Source organism: Aegilops tauschii, chromosome 7 (assembly GCF_002575655.3).
Source record: "Aegilops tauschii subsp. strangulata cultivar AL8/78 chromosome 7, Aet v6.0, whole genome shotgun sequence".
Classification (NCBI taxonomy): domain Eukaryota; kingdom Viridiplantae; phylum Streptophyta; class Magnoliopsida; order Poales; family Poaceae; genus Aegilops; species Aegilops tauschii.
This window is the reverse complement of record NC_053041.3, coordinates 596,330,904-596,357,278: the sequence shown is the minus strand read 5'-3', so window position 1 is coordinate 596,357,278 and position 26,375 is coordinate 596,330,904. Positions and strand designations below refer to the sequence as shown.

Here is a 26,375-nt window from a genome sequence, read left to right as displayed (position 1 = left end):
TCCATGTCCGTCTTCTTCTTAAAGATCCATTTATCTCAATGGCTTGCCGATCATCGGGCAAGTTCACCAAAGTCCATGCTTTGTTCTGATACATGGATCCTATCTCGGATTTCATGGCTTCTAACCATTTGTCGGAATATGGGCCCACCATCGCTTCTCCATAGCTCGTAGGTTCAGTATTGTCTAACAACATGATATCTAAGACAGGATTACCGTACCACTCAGGAGTAGTACATGTCCTTGTCGACCTACGAGGTTTGGTAGTGACTTGATCCGAAGTTTCATGATCACTATCATAAGCTTCCACTTCAATTGGTGTAGGTGCCACAGGAACAACTTCCTGTGCCCTGCTACACACTAGTTGAAGTGACGGTTCAATAACCTTATCAAGTCTCCACCATCCTCCCACTCAATTCTTTCAAGAGAAACTTTTCCTCGAGAAAGGACTCATTTCTAGAAGCAATTACTTTTGCTTCCAGATCTGAAATAGGAGGTATACCCAACTGTTTTGGGTATTCTATGAAGATGCATTTATCCGCTTTGGGTTCGAGCTTATCCGCCTGAAACTTTTTCACATAAGCATCGCAGCCCCAAACTTTTAAGAAACGACAACTTAGGTTTCTCTAAACGGTGTCGTCTCAACGGAATTGCGTGGTGCCCCTTTTAAAGTGAATGCGGTTGTCTCTAATGCCTAACCCATAAACGATAGTGGTAATTCGATAAGAGACATCATGGTATGCACCATATCCAATAGGGTGCAGTTATGATGTTCGGACACACCATCACACTGTGGTGTTCCAGGCGGTATTAATTGTGAAACACTTTCCACAATGTCTTAATTGTGTGCCAAACTCGTAACTCAGATATCTCTATGATCATATCATAGACATTTTATCCTCTTGTCACGACGATCTTCAACTTCACTCTGAAATTAGTTGAACCTTTCAATAATTCAGACTTGTGTTTCATCAAGTAAATATTCTCAGCATCTACTCAAATCATCTGTGAAGTAAGAACATAACGATATCCACTCCATGCCTCAGCACTCATTGGACTGCATACATCAAAATGTATTACTTCCAACAAGTTGCTCTCTTGTTCCATCTTACTGAAAACGAGGCCTTTCAGTCATCTTGCCCATGTGGTATGATTTGCATGTCTCAAGTGATTCATAATCAAGTGAGTCCAAACGATCCATCTGCATGGAGTTTCTTCACGCATATATACTAATAGACATGGTTCGCATGTCTCAATCCTTTCAAAAACGAGTGAGTCCAAAGATCCATCTACATGGAGCTTCTTCATGCGTTCTGTACCAATATGACTTAAATGGCAGTGCCACAAGTATGTGGTACTATCATTACTATTTATATCTTTTGGCACGAACATGTGTATCACTGCGATCGAGATTCATTTTAGGTGCAAGACCATTGAAGGTATTATTCAAATAAACAGAGTGACCATTATTCTCCTTAAATGAATAACCGTATTGCGATAAACATAATCCAATCATGTTTATGCTCAATGCAAACACCAATCTCGATGGTAGAGGGAGCATGCGATGCTTGATCACATCAACCTTGGAAACACTTCCAACACATATCGTCATCTCACCTTTAGCTAGTCTCCGTTTATTCCGCAGCTTTTATTTCGAGTTACTAACACTTAGCAACCGAACCGGTATCTAATACCCTGGTGCTGCTAGGAGTACTAGTAAAGTACACATTCATATAATGTATATCCAATATACTTCTGTCGACCTTGCCTGCCTTCTCATCTACCAAGTATCTAGGGTAGTACTGCTTCAGTGACCGTTTCCCTCATTACAGAAGCATTTAGTCTCGGGTTTGGGTTTAACCTTGGGATTCTTCACTAGAGCAGCAAATGATTTGCTGTTTCATGAAGTATCCCTTTTGCCCTTGCCCTTCTTGAAACTAGTGGTTTTACTAACCATCAACAATTGATGCTCCTATTTGATTTCTACTTTCGCGGTGTCAAACATCGCGAATAGCTCAAGGATCATCATATCTATCCCTGATATGTTATAGTTCATCACGAAGCTCTAATAGCATGGTGGCAGTGACTATGGAGAACCATCACTATCTCATCTGGAAGATTAACTCCCACTCGATTCAAGCGATTGTGGCACTCAGACATCTGAGCACATGCTCAACGATTGAGCTTTTCTCCCTTAATTTGCATGCTTAAGAAACTTGTCAGAGGTCTCATACCTCTTGACGTGGGCACTAGTCTGAAAATCCAATTTCAGTCTTCGGAACATCTCATATGTTCTGCGACGTTTCAAAACGTCTTTGGCGCCACAATTCTAAACCGTTAGCATTACGCACTGAACTATCAAGTAGGCATCAAAACGTGTATGTCAGATGTTCCGCAACATCTACAGACGACGCTGAGGTTCAGCACACCGAGCGGTGCATTAAGGACATAAGCCTTCTGTGCAGCAATGAGGACAATCCTCAGTTTACGGACCCAGTCTGCATAATTGCCACTATCAACTTTCAACTAAATTTTCACTAGGAACATATCTTAAACAGTAGAGCTAAAGCGTAAGCTATGACATAATTTGCAAAGACCTTTTGACTATGTTCATGATAATGAAGTTCATCTGATTATTTAATGAACTCCCACTCAGATAGACATCCGTCTAGTCATCTAAGTGATACATGATCCGAGTCAAACTAGTCCGTGTCCGATCATCACGTGAGACGGACTAGTCATCATCGGTGAACATCTCCATGTTGATCGTATCTACTATACGACTCATGTTCGACCTTTCGGTCTCTTGTGTTCCGAGGCCATGTCTGTACATGCTAGGCTCGTCAAGTCAACCTAAGTGTTTCGCATGTGTTCCGAGGCCATGTCTGTACATGCTAGGCTCATCAACACCCGTTGTATTCGAACGTTAGAATCTATCACACCCGATCATCACGTGGTGCTTCGAAACAACGAACCTTCGCAACGGTGCACAGTTAGGGGGAACACGTCTCTTGAAATTTTAGTGAGGGATCATCTTATTTATGCTACCGTCGTTCTAAGCAAATAAGATGTAAACATGACAAACATCACATGCAAATCATAAAGTGACGTGATATGGCCAATATCATCCTGCGCCTTTGATCTCCATCTTCGAGGCGCGGCATGATCACCTTCGTCACCGGCATGACACCATGATCTCCATCATTGTGTCTTCATGAAGTTGTCTCGCCAACTATTACTTCTACTACTATGGCTAACGGTTAGCAATAAAGTAAAGTAATTACATGGCGTTTTCAATGACACGCAGGTCATACAATAAATTAAGACAACTCCTATGGCTCCTGCCGGTTGTCATATTCATCGACATGCAAGTCGTGATTCCTATTACAAGAACATGATCAATCTCATACATCACATATATCATTCATCACATCCTTTTGGCCATATCACATCACATAGCATACCCTGCAAAAACAAGTTAGACGTCCTCTAATTGTTGTTGCATGTTTTACGTGGCTGCTATGGGATTCTAGCAAGAACGTTTCTTACCTACGCAAAAGCCACAACGTGATATGCCAATTTCTATTTACCCTTCATAAGGACCCTTTTCATCGAATCCGATCCGACTAAAGTGGGAGAGACAGACACCCGCTAGCCACCTTATGCAACTAGTGCATGTCAGTCGGTGGAACCTGTCTCACGTAAGAGTACGTGTAAGGTCGGTCCGGGCCGCTTCATCCCACAATGCCGCCGAATCAAGATAAAACTAGTAACGGCAAGTAAATTGACAAAATCGACGCCCACAACTACTTTGTGTTCTACTCGTGCATAGAAACTACGCATAGACCTAGCTCATGATGCCACTGTTGGGGAACGTAGCAGAAATTCAAAATTTTCTACGCATCACCAAGATCAATCTATGGAGTAATCTAGCAACGAGGGGAAGGTGAGTGCATCTACATACCCTTGTAGATCGTGATGCGGAAGCGTTGCAAGAACGCGGATGAAGGAGTCGTACTCGTAGCGATTCAGATCGCGGTTGATTCCAATCTAAGCGCCGAACCACGGCGCCTCCGCGTTCAACACACGTGCAGCCTGGTGACGTCTCCCACGCCTTGATCCAGCAAGGAGAGAGGGAGAGGTTGGGGAAGACTCCGTCCAGCAGCAGTACAACGGCATGGTGGTGATGGAGGAGCGTGGCAATCTTGCAGGGCTTCGCCAAGCACCGCGGGAGAGGAGGAGGAGGGAGAGGGGTAGGGCTGCGCCAAGAGAGAGGAATTCTCATGTTCATGGCAGCCCCAAAACCCCCACTATATATAGGGGAGGGGGAGGGGCTGCACCCCCATCTAGGGTTTCCCCCCCAAGGGGTGCGGCCAGCCCTAGATCCATCTAGGGGGGCGGCCAAGGGGGGAGAGAGGGGGGCGCACCACTAGGTGGGCCTTAGGCCCATCTGAGCCTAGGGTTTCCCCCTTCCCCCCCTTCCTGCGCCCTGGGCCCCTTGTGGGAGGCGCACCAGCCCACCTAGGGGCTGGTCCCTTCCCACACTTGGCCCACGCAGCCCTCTGGGGCCGGTGGCCCCACCTGGTGGACCCCCGGGACCCTCCCGGTGGTCCCGGTACGTTATCGATAGCACCCGAAACTTTTCCGGTGACCAAAACAGGACTTCCCATATATAAATCTTTACCTCCGGACCATTCCGGAACTCCTCGTGACGTCCGGGATCTCATCCGGGACTCCGAACAACATTCGGTAACCACGTATATCTATTCCCTATAACCCTAGCGTCATCGAACCTTAAGTGTGTAGACCCTACGGGTTCGGGAACCATGCAGACATGACCGAGACGTTCTCCGGCCAATAACCAACAGCGGGATCTAGATACCCATGTTGGCTCCCACATGTTCCACGATGATCTCATCGGATGAACCACGATGTCAAGGATTCAATCAATCCCGTATACAATTCCCTTTGTCTACCGGTATAGTACTTGCCCGAGATTCGATCGTCGGTATCCCGATACCTTATTCAATCTCGTTACCGGCAAGTCTCTTTACTCGTTCCATAACACATCATCCCGTGATCAACTCCTTGGTCACATTGTGCACATTATGATGATGTCCTACCGAGTGGGCCCAGAGATACCTCTTCGTTTACACGGAGTGACAAATCCCAGTCTCGATTCGTGCGAACCCAACAGACACTTTCGGAGATACCTGTAGTGCACCTTTATAGCCACCCAGTTACGTTGTGACGTTTGGTACACCCAAAGCATTCCTACGGTATCCGGGAGTTGCACAATCTCATGGTCTAAGGAAATGATACTTGACATTAGAAAAGCTCTTAGCAAACGAACTACACGATCTTGTGCTAGGCTTAGGATTGGGTCTTGTCCATCACATCATTCTCCTAATGATGTGATCCCGTTATCAACGACATCCAATGTCCATGGTCAGGAAACCGTAACCATCTATTGATCAACGAGCTAGTCAACTAGAGGCTTACTAGGGACACGGTGTTGTCTATGTATCCACACATGTATCTGAGTTTCCTATCAATACAATTTTAGCATGGATAATAAACGATTATCATGAACAAGGAAATATAATAATAACCAATTTCTTATTGCCTCTAGGGCATATTTCCAACAGGAACAATCCCCCCAAGCAGTTTTGTGAGAGGTGCTTTGAGCAAGGAGATCGAAAATCGCAGCAAAATGAGCTAGAACTCGTGCTTGAGCTGGATGGTGATTTTTTCGGGAGGAAGAAGAAGTGTGTGGGTGCAGGAATAAGTGGAGGGGAGCCACTGTGGGCCCATGAGGCAGGGGGCGCGCCTAGGGGGGTAGGGCGCGCCCTCCACCCTCGTGGCCAGGTGCTTGCCCCTCCTGTTGTGTTCTCAGTGCCAGATATTCTCAAATATTCCAGAAAAAATCATATTCCATTTTCAGGGCATTTCGAGAACTTTTATTTTCGGGGTATTTTTATATTGCACGGATAAATCAGAAAACAGACAGAAAAATACTATTTTTACTTTATTTCAACTAAATAACACAAAGTAGAGAGAGGGTACAGAAGGTTGTGCTTTCTAACTTCATCCATCTCATGATCATCAAAAGGAATCCACTAACAAGGTTGATCAAGTCTTGTTAACAAACTCATTCCGAGTAACATGGAACCGGAGAAATTCCGAATAACACTATGTTATCTCAACGGGGATATGCACATCCCCAATAATAAGAATATCATATTTCTTCTTGATAGTAGGAAGAGGAAATTCAAAACCTCCAAATATAATCGATGGAAATTTTCCAATAGAATTGATACTATGAACTTGAGGTTGTTTCCTCGGAAAGTGTACCGTATGCTCATTACCATTAATATGAAAAGTGACATTGCCTTTGTTGCAATCAATAACAGCCCCTACAGTATTCAAAAAGGGTCTTCCAAGAATAATAGACATACTATCGTCCTCGGGAATATCAAGAATAACAAAGTCCGTTAAAATAGTAACGTTTGCAACCACAACAGGCACATCCTCACAAATACCGACAGGTATAGCAGTTGTTTTATCAGCCATTTGCAAAGATATTTCAGTAGGTGTCAACTTATTCAAATCAAGTCTACGATATAAAGAGAGAGGCATAACACTAACACCGGCTCCAAGATCACATAAAGCAGTTCTAACATAATTTCTTGTAATGGAACATGGTATAGTTGGTACTCCTGGATCTCCGAGTTTCTTTGGTATTCCACCTTTAAAAGTATAATTAGCAAGCATGGTGGAAATCTCAGCTTCCGGTATCTTTCTTCTATTAGTAACGATATCTTTCATGTACTTAGCATAAGGATTCATTTTCAGCATATCAGTTAATCGCATACACAAAAATATAGGTCTAATCATTTCAGCAAAGCGCTCAAAATCCTCATCATCCTTTTTCTTGGATGGTTTGGGAGGAAAGGGCATGGGTTTCTAAACCCATGGTTCTCTTTCTTTACCATGTTTCCTAGCAACAAAGTCTCTCTTATCATAACGTTGATTCTTTGATTGTGGGTTATCAAGATCAACAGCTAGTTCAATTTCTACCTCATTATCATTACTATGTTGAGCATCATTATGAACATCATCATTAGCATTTTCATTAGGTTCATGTTCATTACCAGATTGTGTTTCAGCATCAGAAATAGAGATATCATTTGGATTCTCAGGTGGTTCAGCAATAGGTTCACTAGAAGCATGCAAAGTCCTATCATTTTTATTTTTCTTCTTTTTAGAAGGACTAGGTGCATCTATATTATTTCTCTGAGAATCTTGCTCAATTCTCTTAGGGTGGCCTTCAGGATACAAAGGTTCCTGAGTCATTCTACCAGTTCTAGTAGCCACTCTAACAGCATAATCATTATTCTTACTATTCAATTCATTGAGCAAATCATTTTGAGCTTTAAGTACTTGTTCTACTTGAGTGGTAACCATAGAAGCATGTTTGCTAATGAGTTTAAGTTCACCTTTAACATTAGCCATATAATCACCCAAGTGTTCAATCATATAAGCATTTTGTTTTAATTGTCTACCAAAATAAGCATTGAAATCTTCTTGCTTAACCATAAAGTTATCAAACTCATCCAAGCATTGGCTAGAAATTTTAGTAGGAGGGATTTCAGCTTTATCATATCTATAGAGAGAATTTACCTTTACTACCTGTGTCGGGTTATCAAGACCATGAGTTTCTTCAATAGGTGATGGATTAAGATCATATGTTTCTTCAACAGGCGGTAAATTAAGACCATATATTTCTTCAATAGGAGGTAAATTCTTAACATCTTCAGCTTTAATACCCTTTTCTTTCATAGATTTCTTTGCCTCTTGCATATCTTCAGGACTGAGAAATAGAACACCTCTTTTCTTCGGCGTTGGTTTAGGAATAGGCTCAGGAATTGGCTCAGGAAGTGTCCAATTATTTTCATTTTTCAACATATTATTCAATAGAATCTCAGCTTCATCCGGTGTTCTTTCCCTAAAAACAGAACCAGCACAACTATCCAGGTAATCTCTGGAAGCATCGGTTAGTCCATTATAAAAGATATCAAGTATTTCATTTTTCTTGAGAGGATGATCAGGCAAAGCATTAAGTAATTGGAGAAGCCTCCCCCAAGCTTGTGGGAGACTCTCCTCTTCAATTTGCACAAAATTATATATATCCCTTAAAGCAGCTTGTTTCTTATGAGCAGGGAAATATTTAGCAGAGAAGTAATAGATCATGTCCTGGGGACTACACGCACAACCAGGATCAAGACAATTAAACCATATCTTAGCATCACCCTCTAATGAGAACGAAAATATTTTAAGGATATAAAAGTAGCGGGTTCTCTCATCATCAGTGAACATGGTGGCTATATCATTTAATTTAGTAAGATGTGCCACAACAGTTTCAGATTCATAGCCATAAAAAGGATCAGATTCAACCAAAGTAATTATATCAGGATCAACAGAGAATTCATAATCCTTATCAGTAACACAGATAGGTGAAGCAGCAAAAGCAGGGTCAGGTTTCATTCTAGCATTAAGAGATTGCTGCTTCCATTTAGCTAATAATTTCTTAACATCATATCTATCTTTGCAAGCAAAAATTTCTTTAGCAATTGCTTCATCCATAACATAGCCCTCAGGAACAAAAGGCAATTCATATTTATTAGGGGAAGAGTCTTCATCATCACTTTCATAAATATTATCAGTTTCAATAATTTCATTCTCTCTAGCCCTAGCAAGTTGTTCATCAAGAAATTCACCAAGTGGCACAGTAGTATCAAGCATAGAAGTAGTTTCATCATAAGTATCATGCATAGCAGAAGTGGCATCATCAATAACATGCGACATATCAGAACGAATAGCAGAAGCAGGTTTAGGTGTCGCAATCTTACTCAAAACAGAAGGTGAATCAAGTGCAGAGCTAGATGGCAGTTCCTTACCTCCCCTCGTAGTTGAGGGATAAATTTTTGTTTTCTCGTCTTTCAAGTTCTTCATAGTGACCAGCAGATATAAATCCCAAGTGACTCAAAGAATAGAGCTATGCTCCCCGGCAACGGCGCCAGAAAATAGTCTTGATAACCCACAAGTATAGGGGATCGCAACAGTTTTTGAGGGTAGAGTATTCAACCCAAATTTATTGATTCGACACAAGGGGAGCCAAAGAATATTCTCAACAGCAGTTGAGTTGTCAATTCAACCACACCTGGATAACTTAGTATCTGCAGCAAAGTATTTAGTAGCAAAGTAATATGATAGTGGTGGTAACGGTAACAAAAGTAACAGTAGCAAAAGAAATATTTTTGGTGTTTTGTAGTGATTGTAACAGTATCAACGGAAAAGTAAATAAGCGGAGAACAATATATGAAAAGCTCGTAGGCATTGGATCGGTGATGGAGAATTATGCCGGATGTGGTTCATCATGTAACAATCACAACATATGGTGACACAGAACTAGCTCCAATTCATCAATGTAATGTAGGCATGTATTCGGAATATAGTCATACGTGCTTATGGAAAAGAACTTGCATGACATCTTTTGTCCTACCCTCCCGTGGCAGCGGGGTCCTAGCGGAAACTAAGGGATATTAAGGCCTCCTTTTAATAGAGTACCGGACCAAAGCATTAACACATAGTGAATACATGAACTCCTCAAACTACGGTTATCACCGGGAGTGGTCCCGATTATTGTCACTTCGGGGTTGCCGGATCATAACACATAGTAGGTGACTATAGACTTGCAAGATAGGATCAAGAAATCACATATATTCATGAAAACATAATAGGTTCAAATATGAAATCATGGCACTCGGGCCCTAGTGACAAGCATTAAGCATAGCAAAGTCATAGCAACATCAATCTCAGAACATAGTGGATACTAGGGATCAAACCCTAACAAAACTAACTCGATTACATGATAGATCTCATCCAACCGATCACCGTCCAGCAAGCCTACGATGGAATTACTCACGCACGGCGGTGAGCATCATGAAATTGGTGATGGAGGATGGTTGATGATGACGACGGCGATGAATCCCCCTCTCCGGAGCCCCGAACGGACTCCAGATCAGCCCTCCCGAGAGGTTTTAGGGCTTGGCGGCGGCTCCGTATCGTAAAACGCGATGAATCCTTCTCTCTGATTTTTTTCTCCCCGAAAGTGAATATATGGAGTTGGAGTTGAGGTCGGTGGAGCGTCAGGGGGCCCACGAGGCAGGGGGCGCGCCCAGGGGGGCAGGCGCGCCCCCACCCTCGTGGACAGGGTGTGGGCCCCCTGACGTGGATTTTTCTTCCAGTATTTTTGATATTTTCCGAAAAGATGTTCCGTGGAGTTTCAGGTCATTCCGGGAACTTTTGTTTCTGCACAAAAATAACACCATGGAAAGTCTGCTGAAAACAACGTCAGTCCGGGTTAGTTCCATTCAAATCATACAAGTTAGAGTCCAAAACAAGGGCAAAAGTGTTTGGAAAAGTAGATACGACGGAGACGTATCAGTGCTTTGGAGGCTCGGAGCTTGGTGGGAGATCTTCTGTGGTGCAGCGGCCACGAGGCTTCTTCGTTTCTTTGTCGATCCGCCGTTGTCGGCGTTTGTTTCTCTTGTATTTTCTCTTTCTTTTCTTTTGGGCTGTGCTGCTTCCGCCCCAGCACCTATCGTTGGATGTCTCGGTTGGTTGCTTTGTATACAAAGCGGGGGGAAACCCTTTTTCGGTGAAATTACCTGTCGAGCATCAACTTCAGGCTGGTGTATTCTTTAGGTTCTCTGAGTAGTGAGTCCAGTACTTCAACTTTTCCCTCATCAATTCTAATGATTCAGGATCATTGAAGATCCGACATCGGAAGGCCGGATAAGAACGGAAAACCTTTAGACTTAAAAACGAAACTCCAGTTACTAATCCAAGTCTTGAGGGAGGGATGGAGGGAGGAAGCTAAGCAACATGTAAGCAGAGAGAAGACCATAGCATCAATAATGTCGGCGACCAATCAACAGCAAATGCAAGACCCATCCATCTTCCATTCCCTATCAAGTTTTCATCCAACTAGTCAAGGTCCACGGAATTCTAGTTGAATTTCGCACCTCACGAGTGCATACCTCAACATACTCGATCAATGTGCATTGCACAGGATTCCAATTGTATCCCACTCGAATACGAATTCGACACCATTCTAGTTGAGTTTCATACCGAGGAAACTGCATATGACACAAATTTCAGAAGCATTCCCAGCGCATTCGAATGTAGTTTCAAAACCACTCCGTGAAGATTGTAGAGTCGTCTCAACGAATTAAGTAGAGCAGAAAATCCGTAAGACGGGTCAGATTTCTCGTTCTCAAAAAAGAAAAGAGAGAGTCAGATTTCTCCAAAATCTTCTATTATATAATTACGTTCGTCCACATAGATTAAATTATGTCAACCATTAATTTAAGAGATTAACGGCTAAGATTTAAAGATGTCAGCGTTACATGAAAATATTGACAAATATAAACAGTTCAACGTGTCACGTACAAGAGTTTTTTTTTACTGTCACGTACAATATTTGATCCGGGACAATCCAGTCTAGCCGTGTTTATAACTGGCAGGCAATAGTGTCCGATGCAGGTTCTTACCGGGAATAAATAAAAGCCAACAAAGCTTTTTTTAGGAGAAAAAGCCAGCAAAGTTTATATGGTAGAAACAGAGCACGTACCGTGAATAAAAAGAAGGCGTACCCTCCTAGGACACACACGCATGCATGAAGGCTTCTGAACCACACGTTTGCATGCAAGTTAATAATTATAAACGGACTCCAGTATGGCCTATCAATATGTTTCAAGTACAAAACACATGCATGCATGAAGCGCTAGGGTGCTGAACCAAAAGTTTGCATGCATGTGAGTATTCTAAACGGATTTACTATGGCTTATTAAGGTTTTGAGCAGCAAATATGGTTCAGATTAAACTAGAAAAAAGTTAACAGTAAGAGATGAAAATCTAGGTTAAAAACTAAGATTAATCAAACCATAGAGAAGATATCTACTAGAATTGAGAGCAAAGCGCACCTCCCCAACCGGCATGGTCAGAAAGATATATGTATTGCATAGGAGTCCTTGGTTGATGTCTTTGATGCCGACGACGATGAAAAGAAAAAGAGCAAGTAGCCATTATATTTGTCTTCCACATATGAGTAATATTAGCCGATGCCAATTCGCCAGGCCACCTCATCATTTGCTGGCAACAGAAAAAAACGCTATGATGATCCGATCACTAGCCGACCTCACATTGGACATCCGGGTGCATCGTCGTCCGTTCAATGCTTTGATTACATTGATGCGCCTCTGGACAAGGCTAGAGTAGATCACCACAATACAGGTTCAGTGATATTCTATAGGGTGTGCCAAATCTATTGATATATCTAAGTTTATGCATTTCTCCCTTACACACAGTTTGGATTAAGTGTATTTTTTGCTCGCTACGATATTTACCTTAAAGTTAACATAAATTACCATGGGGCACACACAAAAATACACCCAATCCAAACATGCATAATTTTGAACAAGAAAAATAATCAATAATGGACTATACTTATAGTTGTTTGACTAGGGCTTTGGTCAAGTTAAATAATGCTATCAAGCATACAATAATTCCAATTGATATAACAAAAGTACTTCAACAGCATCGAACAATTTTTATAAAGACAGTCTCATTAAACAGAATGTCATAATTTCTTTGGAGGATTATATTCCTTGGGATTTTTAGTGCTTGGGATTGATCTGTGCATATATGTATTCTCTTCAACTCAGGAAAACAATTTCATTTTTTCACGGACAGGAGAACCCTCCAATTGAAACTGGCATGCAGGCTGACCTTGGCACAAAAATAGAGATTAACATTTCATATTTAAACATTATTTTATGATAAAAGCACTTTATTGATATATCATATGTACTTACCTGTAATCTTTACTTTTCATGTCACATTTTTCTCAAGCCACAAAATTCCACTTTTATAAGAAAGATAAAACAGAACTATCCAAATGTGCAGGCCATCTTCAAAATAATAATTAAAAATTACCCAACACTTGAGTGCTAAGAGAGAACAAATGATGTAAACCCAACAACACAACAAATAGAAGTACTACAAAAGTTAAGACATGCAAATTATTTGCTTTACGTTAGGTAGGTCAAATTAGCATCGTTAGACATCACAGAGTGTAGGAAAATTCGCCATGGCGGTAAAAATATATAACCCACTCAACCTCATATGCATACTACATCCACCCATAGGAGTTTGGCATGGAAAGAAAATGACATTTTCAAACCTCATGAGGTCAGGGGTTTGAGGCAATAATTATAAAAACATCCTAAGCAATTTGAACTATTGGAAAATCAATCCAATTATTTAAGCATAATAAGGTTGATGAATACGATGTGAGATGGATAAGGAGCCAACAGAGGGGTGACAAAGAGAGAAAAACGCATGAGATTTTCTGTGTCAATAATAAATTTTATATGATGAGACGAAAAACATATTGTGTCTATGGTAAATATAATAACATATGAGATATATAACATGGAGATAAGCATACTACTCAAACTATGCATGGTAGGCAAAAGAAATCATTAAAACAACATAACCACTTTTGGACGTAATAATATAGCTATTAAGAGATGACAATCTATAAATACGGAAGGGACATAAAATGACTAATTCATCTAAATGCGGTTCCACTAAGTGAAGACAATTGCACAATCCATTTGTCTACACGAACAACACTTATCTTAAAAAGAGACTTGCATCTCCAATGCGTAATAATCCATTGAGTCATCACAATTTAGTTTTAATTGTTTATTTTAATAACAATATAAAGTATGTAATTATAAAACAAATATAATTTGACATATATTTAAGATAGCAAAGGGAATACAAAAATAAATCTAGCCGTGCAAATGCGCGGGTGAACGTGCTAGTTTGGACAAAAGTACAAGGAAAAGGTAGAAAGGAAACGTCCGTGGCATCTTGGGAGCCGCGAAGGACGCACGCAAATCGCTCCGCCTCCCACTCGCGAGCCACGACCTCTTCCTCATGCGCCACGGCCGGACCCGACCCGACCGACCCGACCCGCTTTCCTCCCACCCCGTCTCCCTCCTGCGATCTCCTCTACGACGAGCGACGCCGCCTGCCTCATCTCCTTGGCACCAGCAGCGACCACGCCGCCGGGCCTTCTCCGGTGAGGAGCCTCACCTCGCAACCTCATTCCTCCCCCATCACCCTCCGCCCCGTCCATCCCCATAGCCGGCGAGACGTCACGACCTCACCTCCCAATCCCCTCCGTCCAGATCTACCCGTCCCTGCCCATTGCTCCGTTCAATTGGATCCCATCCCATTCCATCCCATCATCTCTGGGATTCGATTTGGTTGCCGCTGGTGGATCTGGGAGTCCACAAGATGACCGCTTCCTATGTGTTGCTAAGCCCTTTGGGGAATCCGTTAGTTTTAAATCTGATGATGTAACTGCTCCGAATTTTGTTTTGAGATTTGGGCCTGAAGTTGTGAGGAAAAAACATTTCGCAACAAATCCTTGTGAATATTGGGCTTCTAGCTTGATTTCATTTCAATCCTTTCGAGTATGACTGTCTTGGATGATGTAGATGCAATTGCAATTATTCAATTTACCACCGGCAAGTTTGCCTCTGTTGTTTGCTGCTTTTGTGCTTATCATCACACAACTCCCAACTTATATTCCTATAACGTACGTAGCTTCTATCTTCGATGCAGAGTCCTGAATAGATCGCTGCCGGTAGGGGGTATCAACTAACTTCTGAGGAAACTATTCAGAGCCAGTGTTCTTCTGTAAGTGCTTTCTTACAACTCCTGCTTCTGTATGCAGTCTGTTGACGTGCACTGTACCTGGCGGTCCTCCATAGCCATGGTGAGTTACTTGCCCTCTCATTCGTCCAGACCTTGTCATTCCCTGGACGTCATTGTCACCGAATTTGGGCAGCCACCGAGTCTGATTAGGCCAAATTGAAAGTGAAGTTCCATTTTGAACGTTTAATCATTTAATGTTGGAGAGGAGAAGTTGGTACTTAAAGATTGGTGCCATTTTGAATGCTCTGTTTTTCATTGCTGAAGACGATACTGTCACTAACCAATGCCGTGCACCTCAATGAATCATCAGTCATCACAAAATTCCTGTTCATATTTTCTGGTTACTTACCTGAGCAAGTCTTGAAGGTTCTGGAAGCTGATGTTAAAGTAGAGCCCAACAACTAGAAAATTCTGGTTTGGTGCCATCACATTTTGACAGCCATACAACATAACTAGAAGGGGAAGCAATACTTGAGATGACAAAACTTTTCTGAAATGAAGCAAAACGTTAAGCCTTAAAAAGTAAAATTCAATTCTTGAGTCTCATAGTAATGGAAACCCTTTCTTAGAAGTACAACTATGTCACTTGATTTATTTCCAAATCAAATGGCGAAGCTATACGACACTTCCATTTGCACGTCAGACATATAAGCCATATAGTTGTATGGTGCCTTCTGCTTATACTAGCCAAGGTAGTCCAAACAGGCGAAAAGTAATAAGGTGACATAAATTCTGTGGGGTCAAAGTACTTCAATTAGAGTTACACCTTTAGGAACATCTTTCATGTGTTTAGGTGTTTGACGAAGCTAATATGGATGGTAGCAAAATTATCAAATGTGCTCATCGCTTGCTTTAGTTTCTAGTTTGGTCATGGTTAATGTTAACTAGCGATATGTGAGCACCATATGCATCTCTCCCTCGAGGACAGGTTTATCACTCTAGTTTCAGTGACGATGACGGGATCACAAAAGCCTGTGGGTGTCCTTTGCTTCCACTAAAAACTCATATCAAGGGCCCAGCCCCAGCCTCAGATTCAGGTACCGGTACAGCATCAGACACAGTTAATGATGTACTTCCGTTCCTGCGCGACCATGCCGAACTGCTTACTAATGTTGATGCTATTACAGATAAAGCGGATATAGTTGATGAAGCGATAACTTTCTTTCGAGCAAATGTTTTCTTCAAAAACTTCCATGTCAAAAGCCTAGCAGACAAGTTGCTTATCTATCTGACATCCTACATCAATATTGCCTTGAAAAGACTAGAAAGCTGCCGGACACTGGCTGTTGGAACTAAGGCAATCATTAACCTGGGGTTGGAAAATGTCCCTGTGCCCGGGGAACCTGGGTTTCCTTTCCCTGGACTTTTCACTCTTCCCGAATCCGAGGAGGAAGCAGGTATATAGCTCCCATCAAATTCAATGCATATCTGCATGTGCATGTGCTTTATTGATAGCAAGTTAGCAACTTAGCTAACTCTTCTCTGTAGAAGTAATAAGTTGTTTGCTTGGTATTTCATGTGATTTTACTTCTTGGGAGAAACGAGCAGTAGTATTTTAAATAAGCCGTAGGCTCGTTCAGCTATAAATTGGCAGACGCCAAATCTAACAAAAGAATAGTCTTACTCCCATGGATTGTGATCCTCAATTAAGCATTTCTCCGCTCTAATGCAGAGTTGTTGAGGAACTATCTGAAGCAGATAAGGGAGGAAACAAGCGGGAGGCTGCTCAACTGTGCATACAGAGCTAATGGCACTCCAAACAAATGGTGGTTGGCTTTTGCAAAGAGGAAGTTCATGAACCTTGTCATCCTCTAGAGTGTAATTAAGCATTTCAGCAACAGGTTAGGGGTGTTCTTGCATATCCTTATTTCGCTCGCACATTTATTCATATGATGATGTAAATAATCTTTCTTCTGATGTATTGAAGTATAAAATGCCCAAACAGTTTCTTGCAATGTACTGCTGTTATCGTGGCCTTCGCTGAATTAATTCTTCATTCTCTTCCTGTGGGTCTGGCTCGAAATCGGACCAATTTTGCCATTGATGCACTGTTATCCAGAGTGAATAATCTATCCCGATTATAGTTCTCAGGATTGGTATCGACGCTATAATTTAGAAGAACTGGCTAGTTAACAAGTTCCTTCTTTGGGGCTAGGTTAACAATGATATATTTAAGTGAAAAACTGGTATTACTCTATGTTACTGTTAGCAGGAGAAACGATTGCTTAAATCTTTTGAATGGCCTGACAGGCGCATTTGGACCTTGTTCAGGTTTACCTTCTTTTCCATGCAGTGATGTAGAAGTCATTGCACTCCAGAGAGGTCTCGAACTCCTGGAGAGCCCTACACGGCGATCTTGGTCGGCTGTTTCCAGCATGCTAATTTGATAGGTGCTATCTCCTTTAAACACTGGTCCAGGGATGCAACTCGTTTGGCGCACACTTAATAAATATGCTTTTGATTACAAGTCTAGTTTTAATTGCGATGGTGACCATCCTAGCTTTATTTTGCTTTCAGTGTTGACTGATATCTCTCTCTGATATTCAATAAAGCTCGGGACGAGGCATTCTCATAAAACATATGGCATTCTACAGATTATTTTAAATTAAATTATTTTATTTGGAATTGGAACATTTCCACGGGTACTTTTTTTTTACTTTTTAGAAAGTAAAGTTCTTTTTCGAAAGATTACCCGTCTTTGTTTATGCTTCGGATTAGAGCAAATGACTAATTCGTCCACGCCTACGAACCAGTCGACATTTTGTACAAATTTTATGAACGGAAGCTCTTATTTTCATATTTCCGTATCCTTTTTAAAATTCTGAATCTAATCTTTTGGAAAAAAAATAAGTCTCTTCGCTTGAACAATGGTCCTGAATGTTCTCTGTAGAATGCCATATGTGCCTGATTCTTTCACCAGTCACCAGATATGCTGTTAACGGTTAACTGGTCAATAGATCCGATGATGGGCCATGTGTGGTGGCTCATCATTGGAACTTGCTCCACTGACTAGAGGTTCATGACAACTGCATAGGGGTCTTAGAGCAACTCTAGCCGATCCCCTAAAAACGGTTAGGGGAGTAAAATCCTGGTTTGCTCCTCTAGCCGGCGCCTAGCCGAACTCTTAAAACCGTTGGGTGAGTTGAAATTTTACTCCTCGGCACCGCGACTTCTAAATATACCTGGCCTTCATGCGGCCGAGTAAAAGTTGCAGCCTCTTTTCTACACCTCAACACCCCACTGCCGACGACTACCCACCCCCTTCGCCGCTTCTCTTTGCCCTCGTCGCCCTTCTACTCTAGTCCGAGTTGGTAGTCGGCCGTCGCGGGAGTCAGAATCGAGCTTAAATGCCGCCGCCGCATTGCCCTGTCTCCGGAAAGCGCCTTGGATCTTTTTCCTCGTAGCCTCACTGGCACCTTCTCGTGCTTTGCCGGTCATCTCCAGGCCTCGCCGACCGTTAGTATCGGCTCAACGTCGCCGGCTAGCCCTTACACTTCTGCCGCCTTGCAAGTGTTCAACGGTTTGCCTAGGTGAGTTCTTTTTTAGCTTTTTTGTCTCTTTTTCCTTTTGTCAGTTGAATTCAACCGATAATTCAAATTGAAGATGAAGAGGCTGAGAGAGATGATCTCCGAGGACTATTTATCATCGGAGGAGGAAGAAGAAGATGGTGATGATTTTGAAATGGTCGCTGGCATGATCTTCAACGATGATGTTCGGCGGCCGAGGAGAGGATCACAGTTCGGCGACCGAGGAGAGGATCATAGTTCGGCCGCATGCAAGTCAACCGTGATAGAGCGGAGTGCCATGCCAAGATTATGAGAGATTATTTCAACCCTAATCAAATCTATCCGGAGAAGTATTTTCGCCGCCAATTTCAGATGCACACAAGTCTCTTTCTCACCATTGCAAAAGCCGTGAAGAAGCATGATGATTGGTTCAAGCTCCAGAGGAATGCATGTGGAGAGATAAGGGGACAGCTTCAGGCGGCGCCTAGAGGAGACCATTGGCGTCAAGCGACGGCATGGGAGACTCAACTAACAAGGCAGCCTCTTACCGTGAGGTTTCCCCTGTCGCCCTCTCCAATCTGAATCTGTAGTAACAAAATTTTCCTTCGAGGGTGCAGCAGGGTTAGTGCTACGCTCAAAGTCGTTGCTGTCTTCATCCACGAGTCTCAATCCAGACTTGTATAATTCGTGGAGGTAAAATAGTACTCTGACATTATTTCAAGAATGAAACTTTTTTTTACAGTTGGTGGCATGACCAATTCTTGCGCTCATGCTTATAGTACTTCTCATTGACCGTATACTGAACCATGGATATCTCACTAGGAAGTTTCTGCCTCTAACTTGGAGGCCCCGGTCAGTGCTACGGTCAAAGTTGTTGCTGTCTTCGTCCATGAGTCTCAATCCAGATTCCAGACAATATATGTCTTCCAGGTAAAACAGACATCAGTAGTACTCCATCTGTAGTAAAACAGGCAATAATCTAACGGCCATCTAGAGTTGTGATGCTTATCCCATTCACAGAATTTCCAATCTGTTCTATCATTTCTCCGACTTCACAATTACCTAGAGCATAATACGCGGGTTTCTTTGGCGCTGGAACCAGTGCACTTCCATTTTCCAACATAAATATAACGGATGACATTAGGGGGCGATCATCAGGATGGTTTTGAACACACAAGAGTCCTACATGAATGCACCGCACAGCTTCTTCTAGGGGGCACCTCTCTATGACTGAAGATTCCACCAATTCAGCGGCCTTTCCGTCTTCCCATAGTCTCCATGCCTGAACCAGCAACCGATTTAAGTTATGATCAAGTTATCATTATATTGCTTGGGCCAATGAAATTTTGCGCTTCAAACATACTTACATAAGCTATAAGGTTGGAGAAGTTGGTTGTGAGTTCTGATGAGCTGATCTTGAAACCACTTACAATCTCCAAGAGAAGTACACCAAAGCTATAAATGTCTGATTTTACAGAAAAGGCACCTCCCATCACATATTCTGGTGACATGTAACCACTGTTTACATAATTTCAACACCAATAAGTGCAGAGTGTGAGCAAAACAGTACACAGAAAGGGAAAAAAAATGTAAGTTAAGGGTTGTCTAGGACATTTGGTTACTTACTATGTACCAACAACTCGCGTAGTCTTTGCATCCTGCTGGTTTTCACCAAAGATCCTTGCCATACCGAAATCTGATATTTTGGGATTCATTTTTGTGTCCAACAAAATGTTACTTGCTTTGAGATCTCTATGAATGATAGTTAATCGTGAATCTTGGTGAAGATAAAGAAGCCCTCTTGCTACACCTTTAATTATCTTAAACCGTGTGGGCCAATCAAGCACAGATTGTCTTGCAGCACCTTTCAATAATAAATATCAAATGAAATATACCATTAGTCATCTTGAAAATACCTTTTTATGTTGTAAGAACTTTTAGTGATGTGTAATCGAATAAGGACATACCAAAAAGGAAAGCATCCAAACTTTTGTTGGGTAAGTATTCATAGATCAGTAGTCTCTCATCTCCGTAAATGGAGCAGCCAAGAAGTCTGACTAAGTTTTTATGCTGCAATTTAGCAAATAGAACTATTTCATTCTTAAACTCCGCAATACCTTGCCTAGAACCCTCACTAAGCCTTTTGACAGCAACTTCCTTGCCACCTTCCAGCAATCCCTACATGTTTGCATCATTTTTAAATGTAAGATGCTGAAAGTGAGCGTTTTTCACTGGGCCAATTATCCTTAAAATGAGCATACTAGTGTCGTGGATGTAAAACTTTATGTTACCTTGTAAACTTTGCCGAAACCTCCCCTTCCAATTTGGTTGGAGTCAGAGAAATTATCCGTTGCTGTAGCAATGTCTTCGAAGCTAACAAAGGGAAACCCCACATATTCGCCTCCAATTTCATTTGGAGAGCTGACATATCTTAACATCTGTCTCTGCTTGATTTCCTTGTTTCGCCACTTGCCTAATAAACATCATGTTTTTTTTTGTCAACACTTAGACAACAAAGATGAATTCTGTAATCAGGGACTCATGTTTGTTGTGTTCTACCTCTGTATATGCATACCGTTACAAAGGCTATGCATGTCAGTATCACCAGACTTGCAATAATCGGGGTTACAACCTTTACCAAATTGTTGTTCTTTTGATCTGCAAAAATTATGGCATTACTTTTTCAGGGATAGACATCAAGCATTACTTGCGAGACTACATAGTACCATGACTGATCTCTACTAACCGAGTGAACACAAAAACATGTATGAGATTTTTAAATAGCGTCTAACTCTCATACTGAATACTTGCAAATTTACTCATTCTACAAACACCTCAAGGTTACTGTTATGCTGTTAAGTTCACAAGAATTTTACATTTAACACTCCCTGCCAAAGAGTTGGTGTCAAATGATGCGAAGGCTACTTGATTGACATAAAACCTGTCAAGTGCAGTTACACAGCACCTTAAGGACACGAAGAAAATAATGCTAGGGCTCGGCGGTCCATACCTGGAGAGTCAGCAAGCCGGAGGTACAGATTCTCGCCATTGTTGCTGAACTTCTGTGTGTCAACAAGCTCCCCTGTCCAGACTAAGCACCTTGATGGGTCTTCATAAGTGCCATCACTGCTCAAGTTAGCATATGCATATGCTGTACACGAGCAATTGCTGCTGCACTCAGCCGCGCACTGGTCGAAACTTCTGTTCTTGATGTGCAAGAAGTTGGCCGGGACCATCAGCACAGGCAAAGCCACAAAATGATTTGGCTTTCCACATTTCAGAGGTTCCATTCTCCGACATCCTCTGGAGAAGTCAAGACCATCAAGCTCGTACCCATCAAGGCACTGGCATGTGTGGACAGTTCCAGTGAAATCACAATAGCCGAATGAGCCACACGAGGCGTAGAAGTCGCAGGCAGTGGGGACCTCGCCGATGACTGTCCATGAAGACGAGGAGTCGCTCCAACTCAATATCTTCATTTTTCCAGTGTAGTCAACCATCATACGCACATATGGTGAGCCATCGGAGACTGTGTACACAAAGTAGTACTGGTCTCCAACGTCAGTGGCTGTTTGGTACAGGATGGAGCTGGTGTTGCTCCGATATGGTCCTCCACCTACAGTTATACTGTTTCGAACCATGGTGCGGCAGTACAACCTAGTTCCATGCCAAATTACTAGCTGAAGGTTTGAACTGGGGTCAAGGCCAAGAGAAAAATCTCCATCGGAAGGGTCGTCAGGGCCCTTCCAAGCAACAAGACGCCCAACCACGCGATCTTTATAACTCAGCACGAACCTCATGCCAGGAAGGAGGGTGTCCGTCGGGTGATCAAAGCTTTGCCATATGACTGTGCCGTTGGATGACCGGAGGACCAAGTTCCCCGTGTCGAGGATCACTGCATCAACTCCGTTATCTCCAGCGGTGATTTTGTTGTTGGTTGCCCAAACAGTTTGGCCTTGGGAATCAGACAAGATCAGGCCAGAAGTGTTTCTGATGCCAAGCTCTGCAGAAACAGAGGAGGTGATTGGTTTGTTGCGGTTTGCAACCCAAACAACCGTGTGTTTGGGGATGTTGTGGTACCATATGCCAAGGTAGAGGCTAGGGCTGGAGCTGGTCGGGGAGAAGAAGCCAAGCGCAAAGTCCCCGCCCTTGGAGACCAGAGTGTCGCCTGAGGCAAGTGGCTTTGCATATGTGAGCTGGTCATCGGATTTGCAGAATGAACTCAAGGATAGTAGAATCAAAATGGGGATGCAGGCCATATCGGATTTGCAGAATGAACTCAAAGATAGTGTCTTCTAGGTCTGTTTGTGTGTGAAGTCCAAGAAATAGCACACAGTACAGATAATCGATAAGACTGACTAGGCATGGTTTTTGGCAACAGTTGGGCTGCAGGGTGTGAATGAATGTGTGGTTGGGGCACCCTCTGTCAGTCGCTGTGAAGTCGACGTGCTTGCATTATCAACGGAGTTATGACATGATTTTCAAGTTTCAACAAGCGCCAGAAACTTGCTCATGGCTTGAAGTCTCCGGTCAATGCTACCCTTCAAGTCCTCGCTGTCTTCATCCATCAGTCTCAGTCAAGGTACCAATCCAATCCAGACTATATTTCGACCATAGTTTCTTGGAGGTGACAGTTGTGCATTATTGAAGAACTAAGCTATAATTTTGTACTCTCCGCCCCAAAATAAGTGTCACTGATTTAGTATACTAACTTTGTACTAAATACACTTATTTTGGAACAATGCATAGATGGTCTGACCACTTTGCGAGCTGCCGCTTATACTTTGGGACTACCTACTGCTCAGGTGCCTGAGAAACAACGTTTTCTCTGTCACCCATTTCAATTAGCCGTTAGTTTTTTATTAACGTTGATCCTGCTTCTTGAGAACTTAGGCTTCTTTCTCGGTCAATCCGTATTTTTGGCTTATTTTAGCATTTTTTCGGGAATTTGCCTTGTTTTAGCTATTTTACGTTGCTGTTTCAGGCTATGCCCTGTTTTTTTTTTTTAGAATTATGGCCTCCTTAATTAATTGACTAGAGTTTCTGCTTCGGCCTTTGGGCCACAGCTTTCAATGTCAACCACACACAGGCAACTAAACCACCAAATTCAACACATTTCCTTAAAAAAATAAAGTGAACATATGCGTGAATGATGAAAGCAGCAAGTTCATAAACAGTCAATGAAAGAAATCTCAAACTAAAGACATTGGTCCAAAAGGAAAAAAAGATGCATGATGACAAGAAATTAAGGCATTTTTTGGTTGTTTGCTCGGCTGCGTTTTCGGCGTGCCCTAACCATTATGGCATTTTTTTTCATTGCTTGCTCGGCTGCGCCTCTGACGTGCCCAGGGCCAAGGACCCGGCCGTGCCATTGACTCCGCCTCATTTACCCCAACTGCTATTATACTTTAAAGAACACAAATGGGTCAAAACACAAACAACTAAAGAAGACTCTAGTTCTAGAAAAGAACAGCAAACAACAAAACATATGGTAAAAACCACTACATTATTCAAGGCCGTGTATAACAGGGTCGCTACCTTGGAAATGACCGGGAAGAAAATAAACACCAAAAGTCAAAAACCCAACACCCAAAACGCGAAAAAAATAAGACTGTATTTTTGCTTCAGAAAAAGTGCAAGCCCATGGCCGGAAATCCCATCCCAGGCCCAATAGACAGGATAAGCAGCACACGAAAAGCTGAAATATAGCCCACAGTTTGCTCAAAAAAAAAAAAAACCCCACAGAAGCCAAGACTGAAGACCCACACAGCACTATGAAAACCTGAACCAACGCCATCTGCGACTCAGAATGAACGGTTGATCAGAGCAAGTTTAGCTAAAAAAAAGGTTGAACACTGTGACATAGGCAGGTCTTAGGAGTTAAAATTTTATATTCTCACTCAGTTGGAGGAGTGAGAAGATGAGAGACAAAGAAAACGAGTTTTAAATTAAAAGTCAACTATAACATGGGCTTCACAAGACTTTGTGAGGTTGTGACGTTGTAAGAGTCTTGCCCCCATTTGCATACTTGCAAGTCCGCTAGAGACTGAGGTAGCTGCGTGTATGGAGGGCATCGCCTTGAGCCATGAGTGGAGCACAAAACCTTTAATCCTTAAAACCAATCCCGAGGTGACAGTCAATATGATCAAATGACGGGAGGTTGATCGACCCTCATGGACTCCATTGTTAGCAAGATCAAATATCTCCATTCTTTAGAGAGATTGCACTCCATCACCAGAGTCCGCCATGCAAGTGATATTGTTGCTCGTCGTCTAGCTCAAATAGGTCACCATGGCGTGCGAATGGCTGTCTGGTTGACGTCTGGTCCTCCCGAGATCATTTAGCCTGCTGAAGTATATGATGCTTCATATGTTGTGAAGGCAAACAATAGTCACTGCAACAGAAGTATCAATTCACAGTCTATTCATCACAATAGATGTGATATTTTATATTAGGAAGGGGGGTATATCATCACAATAGATGTGATATTTTATTTTAGGAAGGAGGGTATAGATGAAGATACGTTATTTTTTACCTGCCTCACAAGCCTCAGAGGTTGCAGGGCGAAATCTTCTCACGAACATGTCTGGAGCCGATCGCCGTTTCCTTCTTGTGGGGCATCGCTGAGGTGCTCGCAACCCCAATCCATGTAGCTTCGGAGGAAACTCTAGGTTCGTGTGATCGGACGTTGACGGTGCTTTGGCATCGTATCCCCTCTCGAGGGCTTCATTTTTTGGAGCTAATCATTGGCAAGCAGGACCGATGGAACATGGCGGTGTTGGCGTGGGGGCTTCTGTGGTAACAATGATGGGAATGTATGATGTCGGAGACGCGACAATGGTTGTGGTAGTCGGAACGTGTTTGTCGGATTACCTCGAGTCGTTTCGTTGCGGTGAAGTCGGAGCTGCGGCGGCGGGCCCCCTGTGGCAACGATGACATCAGCAGATGGTCTGTTTGGTGGTCTTTCATGGCGCCTGCCTTGCATAGTTCTCCTTCGAAACTATCCTTCAGAGCCAGGGTTGCAATGCCCTCGGTGCGGGTGAATGAGTTTGGCACATGTCTTCTTGTGATTCCGCACAGCCCCTGCAAGAGATTAGGGAGGATGATGATGCCTATCGGGGAGAAGTGATGATGATGACGCCGGTGAAAGATCTTGGCGAGGCCCTCCACGCGAAGTGTGTGTGTGTGTGGGGGGGGGGGGGGTATTGTGCGAGTGCTGCTTAGCAGTTTGTGATGGTGTTCACCCGGTTTTCCATCAATTAACTGGGCAACTGTCTTTTGCTTAATTAATGGATGAGGCAAATCTATTTCCTCCGTTTATAAAACAAGACACATCAAGATGCTTCATCCCAGAAAATAGATCCAACGATGAAATCAGCGTGAAAAAAAATCATCAGCCAGCACAGGTGCACTGCCATTACCAGCCCAAACACTAATACAAGAGCCTTAAAGCACAAGTCAACAAATAATGAACAAAATAAAGGTTACAATGTTATTCTTCATCGACGGCGGTTGTTGTTCTGATGCGTTGATCCTATGGTGCCTTAGCACGACGACTTCCCGGTTGTCTATCACAACAAGATGTGCCCGACTCCGGCGATGGAGGGGTGATGACGGCAGCGCGCCTTCGACTCGCTTCAGTGCTTATAGTCGTCGCTAGGTGGTCTATGAATCTGAATGTAATTTTTATTATTTCTGGTGTTCGTTGTAATGCTATGATTGGAGATGAATAGATTGAAAGTTTTCTCAAAAAATAAATAAATAAAGGTTACAATTAATAGTTTCTTCATTATCAGAGAGGTTCCTTGCTGCTTACCTTTTCCTTGTTGTTGCCACTCAATGCTTTGCATGACCATACCTTTAGAGTTTATTGCTTGTACGGCAGAAATATTATCAGTTGATCATGTGATTTGAAGTTGCTTTAGAAGTTGAGTTACCATAAAGTTACATTATTGGGTGGCTCGATCATATTATTCTTTGAATAATTTTCAAAATACGTAGAATATTAAGGAC

At 42.6% G+C, this 26,375-nt stretch overlaps 2 protein-coding genes across 11 annotated transcripts; one reads left to right on the top strand and one right to left on the bottom strand.

Annotated features, from left to right (window-relative positions):
• Window positions 1-14,041: 14,041 nt before the first annotated feature.
• On the top strand, window positions 14,042-21,496 carry LOC109784172 (actin-related protein 2/3 complex subunit 3). 9 transcript variants are annotated; one of them, XM_073505355.1, is made up of 7 exons: window positions 14,042-14,215; window positions 14,764-14,785; window positions 14,876-14,917; window positions 15,785-15,893; window positions 15,984-16,253; window positions 16,529-16,697; window positions 17,150-17,477. In XM_073505355.1, exons 3-6 carry the CDS (start codon window positions 14,915-14,917, stop codon window positions 16,669-16,671), a joined length of 525 nt encoding a protein of 174 aa, XP_073361456.1. In that variant the 5' UTR covers window positions 14,042-14,215; window positions 14,764-14,785; window positions 14,876-14,914; the 3' UTR covers window positions 16,672-16,697; window positions 17,150-17,477. The 9 variants fall into 9 exon arrangements, with proteins under 9 accessions (XP_073361456.1, XP_020198358.1, XP_040250840.1 ...); XM_020342769.4 differs by lacking the exon at window positions 17,150-17,477 and having other exon boundaries at window positions 16,529-16,845; XM_040394906.3 differs by lacking the exon at window positions 17,150-17,477 and having other exon boundaries at window positions 14,746-14,785; window positions 16,529-16,845.
• On the bottom strand, window positions 18,948-26,142 carry LOC109784171 (putative G-type lectin S-receptor-like serine/threonine-protein kinase At1g61610). Of its 2 annotated transcripts, none has more exons than XM_073505353.1 (7): window positions 21,372-26,142; window positions 20,922-21,043; window positions 20,654-20,835; window positions 20,330-20,540; window positions 19,989-20,226; window positions 19,730-19,880; window positions 18,948-19,644 (listed from the first exon to the last, which is right to left on the bottom strand). In XM_073505353.1, the coding sequence occupies exons 1-7, from the start codon at window positions 22,619-22,621 to the stop codon at window positions 19,342-19,344; spliced, it is 2,457 nt and encodes an 818-aa protein (XP_073361454.1). In that variant the 5' UTR covers window positions 22,622-26,142; the 3' UTR covers window positions 18,948-19,341. The 2 variants fall into 2 exon arrangements, with proteins under 2 accessions (XP_073361454.1, XP_020198353.1); XM_020342764.4 differs by having other exon boundaries at window positions 20,922-21,020; window positions 21,373-26,141.
• Between the last annotated feature and the right edge of the window lie 233 nt (window positions 26,143-26,375).